Below are 18405 nucleotides of genomic sequence, written 5' to 3'. Positions count from 1 at the left end.
ATTTTGAGGAAGAAAATAACAGAATTTCATGGGGAAGTATTCTTAAATTTTTCATTATTTTCTTTAAGAATAGATACTGTTTCATGAGTAATTAAATAAGAGGGCCATAGCAAATGACTTTTAAATATTTTACCCAGATATTTTATTTACAGGGTCTGTGCTTATGAAAATACATATATAACTTGCATAATTTTTCTGCTTGTTACTATGTTAAGTGGGAAAATAGGAAATTCTTATGTTGATAACTTCCATATGTCCAATAAATACATTTTAGGTGGAATAATTTCTTAAACATATGAGTGACTTTACCTTAGACCCTTTCCTATGACACAAATTTAACAATTCTTTAAATGTTTACAGCATAGAGATATCTACAGTGGGTACTGAAAAATAGAGAACTGCTTATATTCAATAAATACATTGAATATATTGAATTATACTATGTATAGATTCAAATATATACATTTTTACATATATCATTTCTGAAAAGGAACCTTTATGATACTATTGTATCACTGTATCACTGTCATCTCATTGCTCATCGATTTGCTCTAGCATGCACCAGTAACGTCTCCATTGTGAGACTTGTTACTGTTTTTGGCATATCGAATACGCCAGGGTAGCTTGCCAGGCTCTGCCATGCTGGCGGATACCCTCAGTAGCTTGCCAGGCTCCCGGAGAGGGACGGAGGAATCAAACCCAGGTCAGCCGCGTGAAAAGCAAATGCCCTACCAGCTTTGCTATCCCTCCAGCCCACAAATGGAAGTCATTGGACATTTCAAACAACTAGTATCAAATTTATCCAATGCTAGGACACATACTCAGTTAAAAAATATTATAATAATAATTACAAAAGAAAAAAGACAAATTATGATAGCAATATGTGAGTATTTTCTTTCGAGACATATCTTTGACTAAGAAAGGACTTGGAAGCATGGAGAAAATTGATATGGGAATTTTGGGTAGAAGCAACATGAAAATTTGAAAATTTATTTGGCTTAATCACACCAAAAACACATTTCAAACAGAGTTTAAACAGAATCCTTGCCTTTGAAATTGGGTCTGATTCTTGCATCATAGCCAGATGTCCTCCCCATCAGCTTATCCAAGAAGTCAGAAGGTGACATTGGAGAACTTCGGGATCTCGCACTATTGGTTTCTTTTGTAGCAACCAAACTACAAGTGGAAATATATACAGATTTTTAATAAAGAGAAGTCTCTTAAGAATTTCTCCCTTAAATTTGAATAAAATTTTAAAACTAATACTATTAAAACAAAACAAAAATCTTTCTAGTCTCCAATTAATGTTATCCAAGTGGCAGATACGTTTTTGCAGATATACATAGAGCATTGATAATCATTCAGTGCATTTGCTCCAATGACAAGCTGTGACATTATTTGGTGCTAAGTCTTGAAACAAAGCTACTTCAAGATAATTAGATTTTCAAAATTTGTGCTTATCCAAACCTTACATCTAATTGCTATTTTAGCTACACCTACTTAGTCTTTTAAGCATAAGAAAATACAGACTTTCATGTGTGAAATACAATTCTTCATTTTAAAAAATACGTTAAATTTTTATTTATTTATTTTATTAAATCATTGTGAGATAGAACATTACAAAGCTGTTCATAAATGGGTCTCAGTCATACAATGTCCCCACACCTATCCCTCCACCAGTGTACATTTCCCAGCACCAATGTCTCCAGTTTCCCTCCCACCAATCTCCCAATTCCTCCCCCACCCCCCGCCCCGCCTGCCTCTATGTCAGGCATCTCTCCATCAAGCCCCCCTCTCTCAATCTGTCATTTGTCATCTTGAGCATTATGGTTTGTAGTGAAAATACTGAAAGGTTATAATATATATCCCTCTTACCTACTTTTAACACTCAGAGTGATTATTTTCAACTCTTGTTGTCATACTGGACTGTACCTTTACTGCTCTCCACACTTCACACATTTGTGGTAATGAAATACAGCTCTTACAGAAGGAAAGGCAACACCTTCCATGTTCTGACAGATTTTCTTAATGGTAATAGAATGTCTCTCTAGTGAGCAAGAATGTTGGTTTCTTCCATTGGACAGTTTCCTATATATGTAACATACCCTGTTAAATTTATCATGCTTCCCATTATGTCTTTAATTTAAAGTGCATTTAGTTCAGATCTAAATTATGTGAATCAAAATTGAGAAAGTATCATAAGTGTCATCTGTGACTTTGGATATTTAATTCATAAGTAGAACCTGTGTCAAGGAAATGTAGGTTACAGTAATATTTTCAGTCAAAAAATTCTTTTCATGAAGCTGCCTTATCTCAGAACTGTGGAGTGAAAATACCATTTTTGTTCAGCTCCTTTTATCTAAACGTGTACAGAAAAAATGGGTTTTCTCTCTCTAATCCAATATTCTTTGCATCAACGGGGAAGTGAGTAAGACTTTCTGAGCATTTTCTGTGCTTAAAAGGATATATTCAAAGGAGTGTAAATCCTTGGAGATCATCAATCTTCACATTCTCCCGGCTCTGTCACTTAATTTAGACTCTTGCCAAACCCTAAATCTTTGTGGTCACCCCCGGCAATATCAAGTTCTTTAATGGGACTATGGGACTAAATGCATAAAGAAGTGAAGAACGCAACTTTTACTGGTAAAACTTAATATTAATTATACATCTTTTTAATGATATATACTTGAAACATGTTATAATGAAAACTACTTCAATTAAAATTCTTTTTCCAAAAGTAGTAAAGAGAGGCTATAGTGCACAGGCTATAGTGCACCACCATTAAATTTTACACCAGATACATATATTGAGTGATTCATAAGCATAATTTGAAAATCATTAAAATAATAACTTTGTATTTTTATATTAAATTGGTATTTATAATATTAGCATACTATTATAGAATAGTTATCATTTAACATAAAATAACAAACTATATTATTTCTAAAAGCATGGTTTAGCTAGTATATACAATTGTGAACTATACTATTCTGTTCTAGAGATTATTTTTCTAGCTCTGATCATTTTTGTTTGTTTTTAGACCACACCTGGCAATGCTCAGGGTTTACCCCTGGAGGGATTTTGGCTATTTTATGGAGTACCTGTGATCTAATCTGGCTATGTTGGCCTCTTGAAAAGAAAACCCCCATAGTCTCACTCAGACCCCTAATTCTGAATATTTAAAGTTACTTAACTCCCCAAAACCTGTGGCATTAATGTCTTTTCTCCCTATACTTATAGTTCCATCCTACTGTGACTGTTTCAATTAATATAAACGCCTGCCCTTGTAATTTTTGCAGGTTTCTTTTGTGTGATGATAATGATGGCTACAGAAATGATAATCGTGATGCTAATGAAGAAAAGAACTTCATAATCTTTTCAAACAGTTTAGAATTTTACTAAAAGTTTGTTCCCAGGGTCACCCACAAGTCTTCACAGACTTGTGGAATTAAAAGAGAGCTTTTCAAGTGTTTCTGACAAACATCTCCAGGGCAAAGGCTTTTCACAATAGAGTAGATCACACAAAAGCAGACTTGTAAGTGGAGCCTCCAGAGACTGCGGCAGACCCACAACAATTCGGTAAGAAAGAGACTTTAAAGGATCTAAATCCACATTTCTCTCCTCTGGAAGCTGCCAAATATCTGGGTAGTATTTTTTATACTGTGGATGCAACCGATTGGTTTTCAGAGCTACCTTGATACTGGAGGGCCCAAGGGCAGACTGAAACATCACAAATCCAAGATTCTTACCAAGATTTGTAAGTATTTTTTGATTGATTCGATTATTTTATAAACAAACGACATAGCTCAAGGTGGTGATTCATTGGCAGAGCTGTGGAAATGTTGGTTCATGCAACTTCTGCTAGTTTTCTCTCAGCTTTGAGAGGAGAAAATTTATTTTGGTGTGTCCTTCATTAGTTTGCTGACGTTTCCCCTCTGGCAATGAATTTCCAGACTTTATTTTCTGAGGATTGAGGGGCGCCAAGCAGGGCTCTGAAAACCCAGTATTTCTCAAGAACCAGCTGGTGGTTCAATTAGAGGGTCCTGTGCTTATCACACAACCAGGGTAATACTCTGGGGTGCTAGGGAAAGGGTTACACCCAGGAATGCTCTGGGGACCACACGATTATGACTTGAGGAGCAAACTCGACTTAGCAAAGCATATGTCCTCACCCTGCACCAGCTCCCAGACACAGACTTCTTTTGAGTATTTGCATCACTTTCTTTGTGCTTTTAAAGGTCACACACAGCTCCATCTCCCCATCATGAAGGCCCCCATCTTTCGCTGTCTGAGTAACCACATTTGCTATTTGCTTACATAGTATCAGCCATTCCCATTATATTAGTTTGAAGATAGAATATTCTTATTAAATAATATAAATGCTTGAGCTTAAGAAAAAAGAGTTTGAAGCATCAGCATGTATTCTATTGATGCTAGTCTTATGGCAATAATATTTTTATTTAAAACAACATGATTTCTAAGATTGCACTCATCTGTGGAATATAGAATAACAGAGTAGGAGACTAACACCCAAGAATAGTAGAAATAAGTACCAGGAGGTTGACTCCATGGCTTGGAAGCTGGCTTCACATTCTGGGGAGAGGGCAGCTCAGATAGAGAAGGAAACACCAAGTAAAATGTGGTTGGAGGCCATGCAGGGGAAGGGTGATGCATGCTGAATGTAGACTAGAGACTGAACACAATGGCCACTCAACACCTTTATTGCAAACCACAACACCTAATTAGAGGGAGAGAACAAAAGAGAATACCCTGCCACAATGGCAGGGTGGGGTGGGGGAGATGGGATTGGGGGGTGGGAGGGATGCTGGGTTTATTTGTGGTGGAGAATGGGCATTGGTGAAGAGATGGGTTCTCGAACTTTGTATGAGGGAAACATGAGCATGAAAATGTATAAATCTGTAACTGTACCCTCATGGTGATTCACTAATTAAAAAATGAATAAGTTTAAAAAAATAAAACAATATGATTTCTAAAGATGTTCATTGTACAGTGGTTTCAAGCATTTAGTGTTGCGACACCACCAGTGTGATCTTCCCTCTACCAATGTCCCCAGTTTCCCTCACAATGCCAACCTGACCACTTTGAGCCATAAATTTACTTTATATTGCTTATTCCAACAAAACTTTAAGAACTGGCAAATAGAATAATCAGAAAATAAATCAGTAAGAACTAATTAGTGATTACTATATGATATGGGCCAATGTAAATAGGAACATTAAAACCATTTAGTACAATATAATAAAATGCCTATTCTCATTTACATATTATGTTTTCAACTCTGAAATCTAAAGTATATTACATTAAATTTTATTTCCTACTTGGATCTTGTTATGGTTATAATCATGTCTCACCTGTCATTAATAACACTTTTAAAGCAATTCTGTGTTAATATATTTTGGAGTTTACATGGAATCGGTAAAGCCTACATAAGTAAATTTCCTCCTTACAGCTTATATGATTTACAAGGTTGTTCATGATGATTTGTTACAGGTATTAGTATCCCAAGACACTTGTGGGAATAATAAGGCAATAAGTCTATCATCCCCTCTTATCTATTCTTTTCCTCTATTATCTCTGTACATCTCTCTTCCTATTATCCATCCATCCATCCATCCATCCATCCATCCATCCATCCATCCATCCATCCATCCATCTATCTATTATCTATCTATCTATCTATCTGTCTATCTATCTAATAGGAAAAAAAGGTGTTAGTGGAGATAGAGGGGAGTTATAAATCAACTTATTAGTTTGGGAAATGTTAATTGAAAAAATTTCCATTTGAATTACATTTTGTTCTCTGGAAAAGATTTTTTCATTCCTTGTACCCTGTTCTTGCAAAGACTAGATGTTGAAAATGCCTCTTTTAACTGCCCATTTGCAAACTTCTGGCAGTGCTCAAATATCATATATGCTTTGCTGTAGCTGAAAGGGTTGAAACAGTGCAGCTGCTTGGACTTTTGCTTGGTTTCTGTTGGCTGTGCCAGGGATGATATCCTGCTTGAAAGGTAGGCCTTTTTAGTCACTGAGTCATACCCCATGTCCTTCCGTCACTTCCTCACTCACACTTAGCAATGCTGGGTGAAGAAGGGGTAGCGTGTGGTGACAAGAATCTAATTCCCAGTCTTGTACATGCCAACCATATGCTCTACCGCTAAATCAAACCCTTGTTTTCAGATAGATTAAGCAGATATATTCATATATGCAACAGCATCATTTTCATAATATAGAAGCAATCTTATTTCTTTTGTAGATAAATGACTGATGTTCATGATAACCATACTTGTACTCATAATACATACCCCCAAAACTCACTTTTGCTACAAGTTTGATTTTCCTACTTCCAAAACATTTTTTCAAAATGTTCCAGTCTAACATAAATTTTGAAACACAAATTTTTGTTTCATTTTTGTGTACAGCGAGCCACATGAGGCTATAATTAGGGCTTACCCTGCTCTGTGCTCAGGGTTCATTCCTGGCAGTACTCAGGGGATCATATGGAGTGCCAGGGATCAACACCATGCTGGATGTGTGCAAGGCAAACACCTATCCCACTGAACCCTGTACCAACTCTCTGACCCTAAAATAAAGATTCTCAAGATTCACATTTCACTTCACACCAGTCCTTTACCCATTGTAATAAATGAGCTATTGCAATAGTCAGATATCTAAATATTTTGAGGAATAGGTCTTTAAATAATTTCCAGTTGTGGAGCTAGAGATATCCTCTGCATATTTTTTTCTTCATCTTGTCCCTCACTCAAACATCTGCAATGTTGATGGTAAGCACTGTCTATATATTCTGTCATGTTTTATAATGTTGAGAAGTAGTAACTGGATTGCTCAGAATCAGCACATGTGATTTCCTGAGGTTAATGCAGTACAATTCCATTTGGATTACTCTATACTTGACTTTTGAGTACTATAAAAAGTGAAGAGTATTTGTGTGTCATGTTCTACCTTCTCCTTCTCTGCAAACAGGATTTACAAAAAACAAGCAAGATGATTTATCAATATCTCTCCATGTTGTTGGACTGGAGTGATAGCACAGTGGGTAGGGCATTTGCCTTGCATGTGGCCAACCCGGGTTCGATTCCTCTATCCCTGTCAGAGAGCCCGGCAAGCTACCCAGGGTATCCCACCTGCACGCAGAGCCTGGAAAGCTCCCCTGGCATATTTGATATGCCAAAAATAGTAACAAGTCTCACATTGGAGAAGCACCAGTAAAATCTCCAATGTGAGACTTGTTGTTACTGTTTTTAGCATATCGAATACACCACGTGGAGCTTGCCAGGCTCTGCCGGGCGGGTGGTTACTCTCAGTAGCTTGCCAGGCTCTCTGAGAGGGACATATTTTTATATTTATGTACATAAATATTTTTTATGGTTTGATATTATTGAACTGATAGATGGGATCCAGGAACATAATCAACACTGTGAGTAATCACAGGTAAATGGAACGGCCTGCTGGGATCTTTCGCTACAGTGCTATAGTAATTAAAAACTAATTGAAGGAAGGAAAAATACAATAGATTAGAAAAAATATTTAGAATACTTAAAAAATTAGAGGAATAAAAAACATAGATTTGATGAAAGATAAAGATCATCAGAAAATTAATTAGAAGGGCACACTATTTTATCTCCTGCAAATAAATCTAGTAAATAACTTCCATTGGAAATATGCATATTTCTTATAGAAATATATAAAGTAACTTCTATAAAAAACATACTTCTCATAGATGTTAGTTACTAGAAAAGTAAATGACTTTCTTTTCTATACATATTTAATTATATAGTTTCTTATATATAAGAAATATATATTTATATAGAAATAAAATTTTATGAGAAATATGTTTATTATATAAATATATACATATCTATAAATTATAGAAGTTATTTAGCAGGTTTCTTCACAGGAGAAAAAATATATCAATCATACATGAGATATATGTTATATATGAGATATATGTGATACTATCATATATCATATACATACTATTATATGCACACATATGTGTATATGTATATATATTATATACACACATATAGTATACATGCACATATACATACTATCAATCACTCTGGCCACAGTATCTATATGTGCGTGTATAGTATATTTGTATATATATACATACATGTATGTGTGTGTAGATACATACATATACATATATATATAGTAGGTAAGTGGATAAGGCTCTAGAAACTTGTCTTGTACATAGTCCATTTGGGTTTGATTCCCGGCATCCCATATGGTCCCCTGTGAGTACCAGATTAATTCCTGAGTGCAGAGCCATGATGACCCCTGAGCATTGCTGAATGTAGTCCCCAAACCAAAACAATTATATATGTGAAGTCCAAATAATCTCTATAATATTTAATATTTGAATTATTTAATTTAAATATTAGAATACTTTCAGTATTTAATCAAAATCATAATTCTTCAAAATCATTAGCCTCTGACATGACTTAAAATCAATAAAGGTACTAATCCCTTTAATAATAAATAAGGAAAAATACATGCACTATGTTAATATGGAATAGAGTAAGATAAGTGAGTAGTGAAAATAATAGTGAAAATAATTTTTGAAACACTATACACAAGTTTTTATGTCTTTATGAGCTTATGTAAATGCACTATTAATAAAATTTAAACATAGTCTTGTTACTTAAGGTATCCTTTAGCATGTTGAATACACTTTAGGTTTCATTAAGTGTCTTATGGATGAATTTTGAGTTATCAAATAATTTACTAAGTTTAGAGTACTGTGCTTAGAATAACAAAAACTACAGAACATGAATCTGGATTTTTAAAATGTTCATACTTGAATAGATAACTCTGTAAGGTTCCATCTGGTTTTACAGAGTTCTTGGGCTATATCAGTTAACAAATAAAACTAAAAAGTGACATTACAGCAACAAGAATTTTTGGCTCCTTCCTTTGTTTCTACCACTGTGAGAAAATATGCTTTATAATAGAAACTATGAACAAAGATCTCAGAAAAATGCTACTCAAAACCAATATAGTTCCTAATATAAAAATATTCCATCTTTGTTTACAAGTTATCATCCCTTCACTGATAAAAGAGCCATTCAACTGTCATGAACAATTGAGTTTGTTCCCCCTAAAGACACAACTGTGATTCTAAAGGAGTTATAGTTGACAAAACTATGTTGAGTAAATGACTTAAAATATTTCTGCGTAGACCTTCCTTTCTTTTCTGAAAGAGGGAGACTAGCTGAGAAGATTTATATCACCTACAACTTTCGCTGGTAGCTTTTCCAGCATCTTTTCTTATTAGAGAAATAGTTTAGTCTTTCATCAAGTAGACATTAGCATTCTAACTTTGGGAGAACTGTAGTTATTTAAAGGAGTTCATTGTAGCTGGGGACATAGTTCACAGGTCAAACACGTTTCACGTGTATGTGGCTCTGAATTCCTTCCCCTGCACCAAAATAAAATGAAGTAAAATCACAGTAATACATCTAAAGAATGATAGTTCGAGCATAATAATGGGAAACCTAGAATTTCCTCATAATTTTTACTTGGATTTTGAATAAGCAGAATCACTGTTACACGTATATTGAAAAATTTATTTTTAAGTTATTAAAATTTTGGGTAGAAGGCAAATCAACAAGCTCTAAAATTAATTTAAAAAGGATTTTGAATAAGAAGATTTATTTATCATTAAGTTTATTATGAAACTGTAAATCTCAGTTTCAACAAAATTATTATATTTATAATAACTTATTAAGGTTATTAGAAATTACTAGTGATCATACTTTTGGATGAAACAACTTGAATATTTTAGATATCTACATGAAAATATCAATATCTGCTAATTATCAGGAGTTTTGCATTCAGTTCCTCTTTTCTGTACTTCCAAAATGCTGGATTGCAAATCACATTAATTGGAAAGGGGCTTGTATACTTTCTCATCAATGAACATTTTTTCACTTAATAATTTTAACATTATTATTTTTTATTAATGCATGATATTTGAAATATCAAAGTTTTCCTTTTCTGAGACCATCGGAAACTTACCTAAACGCTGAAATAAAACAATAAAAATTAATAGAGATTTATTCCTCTGCCTCTGCAATGAGACAAGAAGACAAAGCGTGCTGCTGTTGGAGGGTATAGTGATCACTGTCTAGAGATGCCTGTAAGATGAATTTACCATACCTGTCAACATCTATATGCCTCTGACAAACACACACCAAAATTTAAAAAAAGATGAAAATTGTTATGTGAAAAACAATATGATTTTCGGAAAGACATCGCATAAACATCACTTATTTTTGTAAGTTTATTCTTATACAAGGAAGAATGCCCTCAGGGAGAACAAATCAGTGTCCAAACTGTGGCCAAAAAAGATTTGCAGTCTGACAGAGAAAAACAGTTGAAGATGTAGTCTATACTCCATGCACCTGTCTTGGAGCATAGAAGGAACTGTGATATAAAACACTTGTTAATTGCTTGAGTTTGAAAATAAGACGCAGAATAGAAACATTGAGAATCCTTCCTATTTCCTTATGGCTCTGGTTAACGGGAGAACAGTAGGCAACTGGGCCATTTCCTCTTGCGGGAAAACATGCTTGTGAGTGTGTCTGAGTGCCTTTGAAGTCTCAAAGGATTACAGCGTTTGCCTAAGAATGAGACAGAAATATAGTTTGTGTAGCAAAGCACCAAGCATACGTTGTTGAAATCATCTCTATTTCTAAAACAATGACAGATTGATTTGGAATAAAATAATAAAACACAATAAAGCAGTAACAGATCGTTAGCAACCCACTTGTCTGTCATAAAAGCAAAAATAAATTTCTCTTTCTATTTCCACAGCAACTTATCCTTTTTTTCCTTCCAAATTCAGTTAATGGCAATTATATCTTTACAGATCTAACAATGAAACACTTTGATTTCATTTTACTTTATATTCATGTCCATATGAACGGATTTACTATAAGATTATAATTCTAACCTAATCACATTTTACTGTGTCCTCTTCACTTGTCTTCTAGAATTTACCACTTGCCATTGCTTCTGCCTGGCCCAATGGCATTCACCTATTCACTTGATTAACTTCTACTTATTTATTTTCTGGCTTTTTGGATCATGCCCAGTGATGCTCAGGGGTTACTCCTGGCTCAGCACTCAGGAATCACTCCTGGCAGTGCTTGGGGATCCTATGGGATGCTGGGGACCAAACCCTGCTCTGCCTTGTGTTAAGGAAATTCCCTATTATTTCTCCAACCCTCCACTGATTTTTATGTATATGCTAAAATATCAATTTCACAAAAATTATTGAATATTCTTCACAATACTTATTTTATAAATTCTGCTGAAATAGTCCACAAATCTGTGGATCTTATTGTTAGCAATTATCAGCATTGCAATTGTAATGTTGTATGGAATTAATCAAATGTCAGTTTCCTAATCTTTAAGCAAAAATTATGATGGCTAAATTTAGCTTAATTGTCCAGTAAGTAATCCACAATAACTGAGTGAATACGTTTCAAATGAATGACCTAAATAAAGTGATGGAGAGGTGAAGCATCATAACAGTTCTCCAAGTCTGGCAATAGTCCTACTTAGGGCAACACTAGAGAAAATCCAACCTTCTTTTGTTCTTTGACCCTATGAAGGAGTGATGCTAATTAATGCATAATCAGGAGACATCATAGAAAAATATCTAGAAATGGGGAAAATCAAGAAAAATAAATCTGAAAGATCAACTCACACGAACAAAGTTATATGTATGAAAACCATCAGATATAAAGGCAAAAGTGGGAAGTAGTAAACTGGATTGTCATGGGCGCTTTTGTTTAACGAGGCCTGATATTGCAGTGTTGACATGAATTGGTTCTTGTTAGAGATATCTAAGTTCAGTGATTATTAGCTGTCATTGATAAATTACACACTGAGTGTTTGGATATAGAGGTTTAATCTAGGGTTTTAGATTCAGGATGAAGTGGGGAAGAACTCCAACAGTAAAAAGTAAAATGATTGCAAAGAATAGATAGCCAGTTATTTGAGGTTTCTTAAATCTAATCTTTAAAGCTTTCACCTGCTCAAGACACAAAATTAGGTTTTATCATAAAATTATTCATATTTACTATGTACTCTCTGAATACTAGGCTTGTAGTTCATGGTAATTGCTGGAACTTCTATGAAAACTGCTTATGTTTGGGAGCAATAGCTTATTTCTTCATCAGTTGCATCAGCTTATTTCAGAAGAACTAAAAGTCCATAACACGTTAATTAAGTCATTGATTTGTAGCTCCTTAATTACTTATTTATTTTAAAGAAAACTAATTAGGCATTTCAGATACATTGAAATTTTCTTAGAGTAGATTTGATAGTTCCTATTATGTGTCAAGTGTGAATTGTAATTAAATAGAAGTCATCATGGTACAATGGTTGAGGCGCCAGATGGGCAGCTGGGAGGCTTATGTTTTGTTCCAGTTTTGTCAGTAAGTAGCTGTTTGGCCTTGGGCAAACTGCATATATATATATACATATGTATATATATATATTTGTGTGTATGTGTATATATACAAACATATATGTATATTTATGCTGTGTATGTATATATATATATATATACTATACAAATGAAGACTTAAAGTGCCACACACGCTTTTTAAAAATATATAGTAAACTGTATATTTTTAATAATCATCTGTAGACTGATTATTAGTAAAGCAAATAATCAGTCTACAGATGTGTCTCAAAGCATGTCCTGTTCTTTTGCCAAGATGTGAAATTTACATTTGACATCACAGCTCTCAACCAGGAATAATTTTTATTAAAAAATCACTTAAATGAAGAGGAAGTCATTCATATAATTTTTTGAAAAAGGGTCCTGGTTGATTATAGCATTCATGAAACCAAATATAGAAAATATTGACAGGTTCAGGGAAGACTAAGCACTAAATAAAATATCTGATTGACTATCCCAGTTGCAGGAGACTGAAATAATTTATTTGCATCTTCAAACCCTCTCATCCAGGACATTCAATAATTTAGATCTTAGTATTGAGTGACTATTAAAAGAAACTTTGAGCTTATGCTCAATAATTTGGTAATTGATTTTCTAGTAAGATTGTAAATAATTCAAAAGAAGTCTATCCAGTTTGCCTGAAAACTCAATAAAAACTTCTAGGAGAAGGAGCAATTGAAATTAAAGTTCATAATTTTAGCAGTTGAAACTAAAGTTTATATTTTTAGCAGGAAATGACTTGAATGAACAACACAAAACAAAATATCAGAGCTCCTGTTTTGTCGGCATGGTAAATACAAGATAGAGCATACTAGTTATTGGAATGGAGTCGAAGGGTGAATTTACTAGTAAAAAAGGCATGGATACCAGATCATGCACTGCCTTATAGATCATCTTAGAGACTGTTATCTTAAAAACCAATAACTGAAATAATTCCACTAGTCAAGTTTAGAGCTAAGCATAGTTTGAGTAATTTTATAGCCATGAAAGGTACTGAAGAATTGTAAAATTCTAGAGAAATATAACAAATAAAATTTAAAATCTTTAGTGATGGCTTAGTCCTAGATTTGAACAAGAGAAACAAGCCTATAATTTCTAGATAGATATATAGATGGATAGATAAATAGATATGCTCTTTTCTTCAAAGGGTGAAACAAATTTCCTCCTCTTGAATGTTGGCTATGTCAAATGACAAAATGGTGTGAGAATCCTGAAGTTTGTTTATAAAGCACATTGATACTTTAACGTGGTGCACATTTGGATTACTCACTATTCCCCCTAGTTACTCAAATAGATTCATGGGGGAAACCGAGTACATCTACCAATAGGTTTGTCAACTTTGTGTTCACCATGAAATTCAAATTTTCTACTTTATTCAAGTCTTCATATGACTTATGTCTTTATAATCACTTCATAAAAGATCCTGAACTAGAATACATAAGCTGTCCCTAAACTTGGAAATTCTGAAGCTCATGAACATCCATTGCTATTTGAAGGCATTACATTTCAGAAACATGTATTATGAAGTAATATTCAAGTACAAAATTTAATATTAACTTTATTGACATGAACAACCCTAACTATGGAAAGATCAGTCTCTGTTAAGGGGAATCTAGTTTGAGTACTGACAATAATGGGTTAAAGTTTGACCTGTTAAATTAAAGGTTTGATATACCTAAGAAAAATGCACATATACTATCTATGTGATCTTCATTTATAAAATATTTTACCAGATGATTTCTTTGAAAATTTGTAATAGCCATCATGCTTGCATCACTTCTGCCTAGAATAGTGGTATATAGGAACTACATTCATGACTTCTTCCTCATCAATCTGAAACTCTTCTTTCAGATCACTTTCCAGAATGGCGTAAGTTAGTCACATATCTCAAAAATTCGTCTCTACTCACACTTTTTCATATTTTTGCTTTTATAAATAACTTACTATGATCTACATTAACCCTTATTTCACTAATACATGTTCATATTTTCCTCTCCTTGAAGAGTACTTTCTAAAACTGGGAGTTTTACTTCCCAAATACCCCTGATCCCTGAAAAACTAATTTTTAAATTCGAGAGCAATAAATAAATAAATAACTACACAATAAATGAACACTTAGGTGACTTTAGAGAACATTAGATTACACTTAGATAACATTAGATGAATAACATTTTATATAAGAAGAGCCAATAGGGTAATAGAATAGATAGAGAGAACTCAACAAACTCCCAATTAATTAGATCATTTACTCTCAGTTTGACTTCCAGAGAAGTTATGTCATCAAAAATGCAGATCAAGTGAGGAAATATTTCTGCAGTGAATCTGTGTCAAAGTCAGTGATTTGACTCTTCCAACTTTATTGTAACTGCCAGATACAATTTAAAACACCCTTTTCTTGACTTAGACTATCCTGTAGAGGTTTCAGGTGTGGTTTCAAATTTCCTTTCAGAGAAAAGATGTCTTCCTTGAAAGGAACCAGTTAGAGCTAAAGGAAAGTTCTCTCGTAAAGTTTGTAATGAGTAGTAAACAGTCATCACACTTCCATTTCTTCTGCCTAAAATAGTATTATCAAGAAGCTACTTTCATGACTTCCTAATCAACAATTACTTTTTAAAAACATTTTGATAAAATAGTTTTTCATCCATGAATTTCCAGGATATAAATTAGGCACTTACTGTAATTGGGATTAAACTATACATATATTTATAATTTGACACACATATATTATTACTTGAATAGGCACATTTCTTTCAGCAAAACTGTTTAATTTCCCAAAACAAACAAACAATTTTTTTGTATTTAAGGGAAAATAACAATGTTGTTCAAAAATGTTATGCTAAAACCTGGATTAATGCATAGCATCAGATATGGTTTCCTGAGCACTGCCATGGGTCATTTCTGAGTACAGAGTCAGAATAAGCCCTGAGTGAAAGAAAGAGATAAAGGAAGAAAGGAAAAGAAAGAATGGAAGAAAGAAAGAAAGAAGGAAGGAAGGAAGGAAGGAAGGAAGGAAGGAAGGAAGGAAGGAAGGAAGGAAGGAAGGAAGGAAGGAAGGAAGGAAGGAAGAAGATAAAAAGAAAGAAGCACTGTTCATCGATTTGCTCGAGTGGGCACCAGTGATGTCTCCATTGTGAGACTTGTTGTTACTGTTTTTGGCATATCGAATATGCCAAGGGTAGCTTGCAGCAGGATACTCTCGGTAGCTTGCTGGGCTCTCCGAGAGTGATGGAGGAATTGAACCCTGGCCGGCTGCATGCAAGGCAAACACCCTACCTGCTGTGCTATCGCTCCAGTCCATATATATAAATAGACAACAAATATATAAAATGTATATTTTTATATTTACATAGTTGTCTGCAGGTAGTATAAAACAGTTATCTGTATGCTATAGAAAAAAATAGAAGCTTCTGGCTATAAAGTATGTTTTGAAGGAAAAAATATACAGGAAAAAGGAAAGCAAGCAATATTAGAGATTGTTCCATGTTCTCAGAAGAAGATAGCTAGGATGATGAAAAAGACTTTCTTAGGACTTGAAATATGAATTGAGTGAAGAAAAGGTAACATATCAATCAAGAGAATAGTTAAGTGCTTCATATTAATGTATGCTGTGATGATTACTAATCTACTAGAAGATCAAAAGATTAACTATGCACCTTATATTATACTATGAATACAAGCAAATTACAGATTAAGCAAATTGTAAACCTAAGTATGCATCTAATGAAATAAGAGATTTTAAAAATCATTCAAGAAGCAAGTATAGATTTGTATTTCCTTTCCCTTGCAATATTCATTAAGCCAATTCCATATGACAAAAGAGAGACAAACTTTAAATAAAAACAACAGGAAGGAGACAACAAACAACATGTGAGCAATTCCTACAAGTTTCTAGAAGATGAAGGAAGGGAAATAATAGAAATATTTGGTAAAAGGGTATTTTCTAAAAATTAATAAAAACTGTGCCTTAAAAATGAAAGAACCCACAGACTTCAAAGGATGTTGAATTCATAAAGGACTATGTCTAGACTGATTACTGTAAAATTTGCGAAGCACTAAGAGTTACAGGATCAATCCCGAAAGATTTGGGGGAAAAAACAGGAAACGCATAAAAAAATGAGACCTGACAGGATTTGCTTTAGACTTTAAAAAAAAATTTGTGGAATAAACAATGCATAAACAAAAATAAAAACAAAAAATCTTCAAAATTCTGGGTGAAAATTATTTACATACTTTGTATTTGAAAAACAGGATTCAGCTAATCTGTGAATCAAGTGAAAAATAATTAAGCAGGGACTGGATTGATAGTACAGCAGATAGGGTATTTTCTGTGACTCACTGAGGTTTGATTCTTGGTATCCTAAATGGTCCCCTGAGCACCACTAAGAGTGATTCCTTAGTGCAGAGCCAGGAGTAACCCCTGAGGATAGCCAGTTGTGCCCCCCAAACAAAACAAACAAAAAAATTAAGCACCCACTAAAACAAGCAATTGAACAGTCAGACTGCATACATGCTTTCCTTTGAAAAATCACTAAAAATATACCACAGGATAATGAATAAGTAAAGCAAAACATTGAATCCTTGAAGGGACTGACATAGCTTTGAAAAATACTCATTCAATTTCCTCAGATAAGATCTATAAAGAGTGCCTCAGGAAACAAATAATATTGATTTGATCCTAAGGGGGCACCGAATTTGGGATTCACAGAGCGTTTGATGTATATAACATAGACAAGATCATAGAATTAAGAGTAAGGAAATAATAAGAGGTAAAGACACAAGATGACAGTTCTAAAATAGAGGGAAAACCAATGATGAAGCAGTCGTGACATAAGGAATGCTATTTAAATATGAGCATTAATAACTAGAATATGAAAAACTTGCAATCATTTGAGATGGAAGGACTGTGATGTGACTCAATGGGAAGAGCATAATATGCCTCACAACATCCAAGATTGGCCTGGGTTAAACTCTCAGAATTCATAAAACCATTTCCAATAAAGGGGAAAAGTAGCAAAGGAAAGGACACCTCCAAGCACTGCCAGGATGTCTTGTTGTCCCCCAGAACCACTGGGTCTTAGCTATAATGCATTATCTGCCAAAAGACCCTCTGCGCCAGATATCTCTGAGAGTGGCCCCTGACCCACATGTTGAGATCTCCCTGCCGCCCTCCCCTAAAACAATGGACTTCTGAGTGGGGAGATGGAAGGAAATGTCATAAAAAGTATCAAAGCTCTCTGTCCCCATGGATAATTGACTTTTAAATACATAGACAAATTATATTTATAAAATATTTTAATATTTATAAACATATGACTCATTGCAAAACTTGCCACACACAAGGCGTTATAAGAACCTTTAAAGAAAAGTCTTTTTTAACATCCATACGTACAAATGTTTTTTAGTCATTAATAATTTTAAAATTATACAGATGCCAATAATTATTATAGAAGCTTGAACTCAAAACTGAACAAAACAGCAAGATCCTTAAAAGAAATAATTTGGGGGGACAGAGACATAGTATCTCAGCTAGGGCACTTGCCTTACACAGCTGGATTCAATCCCCAGTACCACAATTGGTCCCTGAGCCTGCCAGGAGTGATTTCTGAGAGCAGAGCCAGGATTAATCCCTAAGAACCAATGAATATGGCCTTAAACCAAAAACAACAACAAAAAAGTTTTAAATTAATTTATTTGTTGTGGGCTTTGAGCCAGACAGTATTTGAGTAGCTTCTTCTGACCCTACTCAGGAGTCGCTACAGAATTTTGAGAAGACAGAGATTCAACTGGCGTTGGTTACATGTAAACCAGAATGGAATATAATTAAAAAGAAACAATTCATAAGGTATATATGCATGTTGTGTACCTAGACAGATGCATATGTATGT

General features: G+C 34.1%; 1 protein-coding gene across 2 annotated transcripts in view; it reads right to left on the bottom strand.

The window, feature by feature from the left end:
- The window catches only part of GLRA3 (glycine receptor alpha 3), a 185273-nt gene that overhangs the window by 145374 nt on the left and 21494 nt on the right, over nucleotides 1–18405 (bottom strand). For both annotated transcript variants that reach the window (XM_004610392.3, XM_012933167.2), the window contains exon 2: nucleotides 1049–1176. In XM_004610392.3, coding sequence (XP_004610449.3) covers nucleotides 1049–1176 — 128 coding nt within the window. The remainder of the gene's footprint in view (nucleotides 1–1048; nucleotides 1177–18405) is intronic.

This window comes from Sorex araneus, chromosome 1, assembly GCF_027595985.1.
Source record: "Sorex araneus isolate mSorAra2 chromosome 1, mSorAra2.pri, whole genome shotgun sequence".
Taxonomy (NCBI): Eukaryota; Metazoa; Chordata; class Mammalia; order Eulipotyphla; family Soricidae; genus Sorex; species Sorex araneus.
The sequence above is the reverse complement of the archived record's forward strand: the minus strand, read 5'-3'. Positions and strand labels throughout refer to the sequence as shown.